At 51.8% G+C, this 4,220-nt stretch overlaps 1 protein-coding gene across 1 annotated transcript in view; it reads right to left on the bottom strand.

Moving 5' to 3' along the window:
- Positions 1 to 4,220, bottom strand: part of RERE (arginine-glutamic acid dipeptide repeats) — a 106,420-nt gene that overhangs the window by 13,845 nt on the left and 88,355 nt on the right. The window contains exon 11 of the mRNA XM_031062544.1: positions 701 to 863. Coding sequence (XP_030918404.1) covers positions 701 to 863 — 163 coding nt within the window. The remainder of the gene's footprint in view (positions 1 to 700; positions 864 to 4,220) is intronic.

Consider the following 4,220-nt stretch of genomic DNA (forward strand, 5'->3'; position numbering starts at 1 on the left):
TCCCAGCCCTTTCCTGCCCCCTCACTTCTGCCCAGGACAGAATTCTGTGTCCAGCCTGCTCACCACATCCTCCACCTGCCCATGTTCATTTTTACATCTGCCAATCTGCCTTCCACAGCCCCTTTTCTCTGTGAGCAATGTGGGTTTAGGAAGATTTAAACCTTTCCCACATGGACAAAGGTTTCTGTCCCTGTAGGGACCCTGTGCAAGGCAGCAGGCACTGCACTGGGGAACTGCTTTGGGTTGGACACTTCTGCTCCAGGCAAGGCCACTGCTCCTCCAAGACTGCCTGAGACAGTGCTGGCTGCAGCACAGTCTGAGCTCCAGCAGAGGGTAGGGGTCACCCAGAAGGATGGAAGGGACTTATTTCTACAGGCAGGGAGCACTTCCTTCCTTCCTTCCTTCTGTGCTTTCCAATCCCCATTACTGTAACAAGCCTGGAGAAAATACAACACAGCACCAAGAAAAAGAGTAGGGAAACCCAACCCCAGGGCAGCATTTCCATCCTCCCAGGATGCTTTCATGTTGAAGGCCTGCACACATCCCTGGCTGATCAAAGGCACCTTCCACGTTCCAGCAGCAAGGTGCAGGAGCAGAGAGGGCGGCTGCCCCAGCTCCATTCCCCGCTGTCCCCGGGAGGTGTGGCACCATTCCCTGGCTGCTCCCTGCCCAGACAGTGCCCAGCTGGGGCTGCACTCACAGAACTCGCTGGAGGGGGGTCTGGAGGGGGTGTTGACGGGCGTGGAGGCCGTGCGGGTTTTGATCCTGCGGAACACGGCCTGGCGCCGGTGCCGCCGGTGCGCGCGCGAGCTCGCCGCCTCGGGGGTCTTCTTCCAGTAGTAATAGAAGGTGATCAGCTCCCCCTGCAAGCACACAACAGCACACAGCACGGGGTTACAGGGACCTGCCAACCTGGCTGCCAGCTCCCCGCCTGCCCCAGCTCGCTGGGATTTTCCCAGGAAGAATCACAATGGATTTCAGCCAGAAAAAAGAACTGTTCAGGTAAGATACACAAAAAAAACCTCTCAATATTTTCTGCCTGCTTTTGCAGAGGAGGAAAATAAGTAAATAAATGCTTTTTCACTCCTCCCCATAGGAAAGGAAAGAGGCTGGGAAGCACCAGGAGCCAGCCTCAGCCTGGATGCCTCAGAAGAGGGTGCCCTTGTGTCACTGTCAGCATCCCCTGGCACTGAGCTCTGACAGCCACCCCAAATCTGACAGCCACTCTAGATCTGACAGCCTCCCCAAACCTGACAGCCACCCCAAACCTGACAGCCTCCCCAAACCTGACAGCCTCCCCAAACCCCACAGCCACCCCAAACCCCACAGCCACCCCAGACCTGACAGCCACCCCAAACCCAACAGCCACCCCAAATCTGACAGCCACTCTAGATCTGACAGCCTCCCCAAACCTGACAGCCACCCCAAACCTGACAGCCTCCCCAAACCTGACAGCCTCCCCAAACCCCACAGCCACCCCAAATCTGACAGCCGCTCTAGACCTGACAGCCACCCCAAACCCAACAGCCACCCCAAACCTGCCCCAGTTCCTGCTGTCCACAGACAGAACAGGGCTCAGCCCAAGCACACTCTGCCATTTTGTCAGCCATTGTTCAATACTCTGTGTAAGGAGCTCAAAGTTTGAGTACAAACATGTTCAACAACAAGCCTATAACCGTAACACAACCCCACCACACTAAATCGTGTTTTAATTTGAATATATATACCCACATCTAAATTAATTAAGCAGTTAAAAGAGCACACCTAGAGAAATGAGTGATAATTTCACAGCATAATGAATCTGGCTTGCATTCAGGAAGTGCAGCAGCTGCCACTCAAACCTGGGTTTGCAAGGCTGAACCAAAGAACAGCATGTGGTTTTAATCTCTTTTCTCTTACTTTGAAACCCCATCATTTCCTGGCGACTTGTCTGCCTCTAAGGTAAAAGGTGTTGTTGCTTTCAAGTTGCAAGAGAAAAACGGAGAAGTTCTAACCAGCCCCTTGAAAAAATCAACATCAGAACAAACATACCTGAACTGCCCACAAAAAGGGTTTCTTTGAACTGTGTTTTATGTGATCAAATAACCTCAGCCTGCTGCCTCCGTGGGGAAATCCTGCAGCCCCTGCTCCGGGCAGAGCAGGAGTTAACTCCAATAACGACCCTGCCTGAATCCAAACCCTCCCCAGGGCCCCAAACAAGCAATTACAGCCACAACCAATACCTGCACCACTGAAACACTGCAAAGACAAAGGGAGGATGTTGTTCTAGACATTAACTGCTGACATTTAAGACACTTAAGAATTTTACCAGTGCCTAATTTAAAAATAGAAACCCCAGAAGAAAGAACATGACCACATTCTGGCAACAGGCAGAACAGATCATTTTTAATCTGTGCTGCCACAGACTGGGATGATGCTGCTGATCCTCACCATGGAACTATGTTTGAGTATCATATATTAAAATAACAAATATTCACAGCGATGGCTGGGGAGGAGGAGCAAGTGGGCAAAACCTTACCTACAATTCTTGATTCTGAAGGACTAAAGCCCTACTAAAAATATTAAAAATGTGTTCCTCTGTAGAGGATCTGCAGCTGCCTGGTGATGAGCAAACAATGCTCATGGCAAACTGGGCAGAACAGCAGTTCTGAGCCCAGCACCCTGCTCTGCCCCTGCCTGTTCCCTGCACGTGTTTGCTTTAGAAATGCCATTTCCCTGAGCCCATTAAGTGCGCTCAAAGTCCACCCAGGCCAGCTGTTTGTCCACTTGGGGCTGTGCCTGTGCCAGGAGCCAGGCTGGGCTCTGCAGGGAGGCTTTTGCAATGCTCTGCACAGGCTGAAAGTCTCTTGCAAATGAAACCAGTCGTTTTTTACCTATAAATTCATTTGTATCAAATCTGAGGTGTCAGCACCAAGGAGCAAGTCAGTAAATCCCATGTCTTTATGTCAGTGAATTAATGTGTCCTCTGACACATGGCAACAGCAGAGTGGGAACCAATCTGTTCTCCTCCCATCATAAAATAGGGAATGGGAACCTATTAGAGCTCCATTTACACATTGCAAAGCCATCAGGTCCCGAGGGAAGTTTAACAATTTATACATGCAGATCATAAACCAAAGTTTAAAAAAGAAACTGTGGATATTTATAGAAAATGCCAGCCTCATGACCATAATGCTTTTTCCCCCCGAGACTGGCTCAGAAGTGCAGTCACAACTGGGATAAAGATGAAGTCAAAGTCTATTTATTCAACAACCAGTTTTACCCCAGCTACAACGCACAGATGAAAAGACCAAAGAATGCTCTGTACTTGCAGTTCATGGCCAGAGTGCACAGTGCAGCACTCAGGAAAGGGCTCAGGGAGCAAGAAAGAGTCAGAGGGGGGACACACACAGAATGCCAGGTTACACAGGTACCCACGGAAAGAATTCCCTGCAGGATCCCCTGGGCTGCCCAGGGTGCCACTGTGTGCCCAGGGATGAACTGCTGGGCCTCAGCCTGGCAGCATCACCCCCATCCTGCTGCCCAGGGATGAACTGCTGGGGCTCAGCCTGGCAGCATCACCCCCATCCTGCTGCCCAGGGTGCCACTGTGTGCCCAGGGATGAACTGCTGGGGCTCAGCCTGGCAGCATCACCCCCCTCCTGCTGCCTGCACGGGTGGCACAGGCTGGAGCACAAAGGGCTGAGTCAGGCAAGCTCTGGTTGCCCAAACAGGGAGCAAAAACAGCTTCCAGCCTCACTGCAAGAAGTCAAATGAGCTTTAATCAAACATGCACAGTGCGTGCTGCTGAAAGCCAGGGCACATAAATTCAGGAACAAAAGCTGCTGCAGAAATCAATAGCCTCCTGAAACATTAACACAGGCCAGCATTGATCAAAGGCCCTGGGACAAAAGGCTGCCTTGCAAATTAGCTGCTGCTTTTGCTTGCAAGCAAACACAGAGGCATGAACGCTCTGACATGAATGGCCTGTAATGATCATTTTGTTCCCGGTGATCTCACCTCAGCTCACCACAAGGTCTCGAAGTCAGCACATCCCACATCCCTGAGCTGTGCCAGCCTGGGAGGGCTGGGCAGCTGCTCCAAAGCTCTTTTTGTGGCTCCCAGGCTCTCAGCAGGGCCAGCCTGCAAACACAGTGTCCTTGTCCTGCGGGTGCTCTGGGCAGGCTGGCCATGGCTGCAGCACACAGCAGAACCAAGGCAGGGCAATAGCCTGGCCCGCCA

Source organism: Geospiza fortis, unplaced genomic scaffold (assembly GCF_000277835.1).
Source record: "Geospiza fortis unplaced genomic scaffold, GeoFor_1.0 scaffold662, whole genome shotgun sequence".
Taxonomy (NCBI): domain Eukaryota; kingdom Metazoa; phylum Chordata; class Aves; order Passeriformes; family Thraupidae; genus Geospiza; species Geospiza fortis.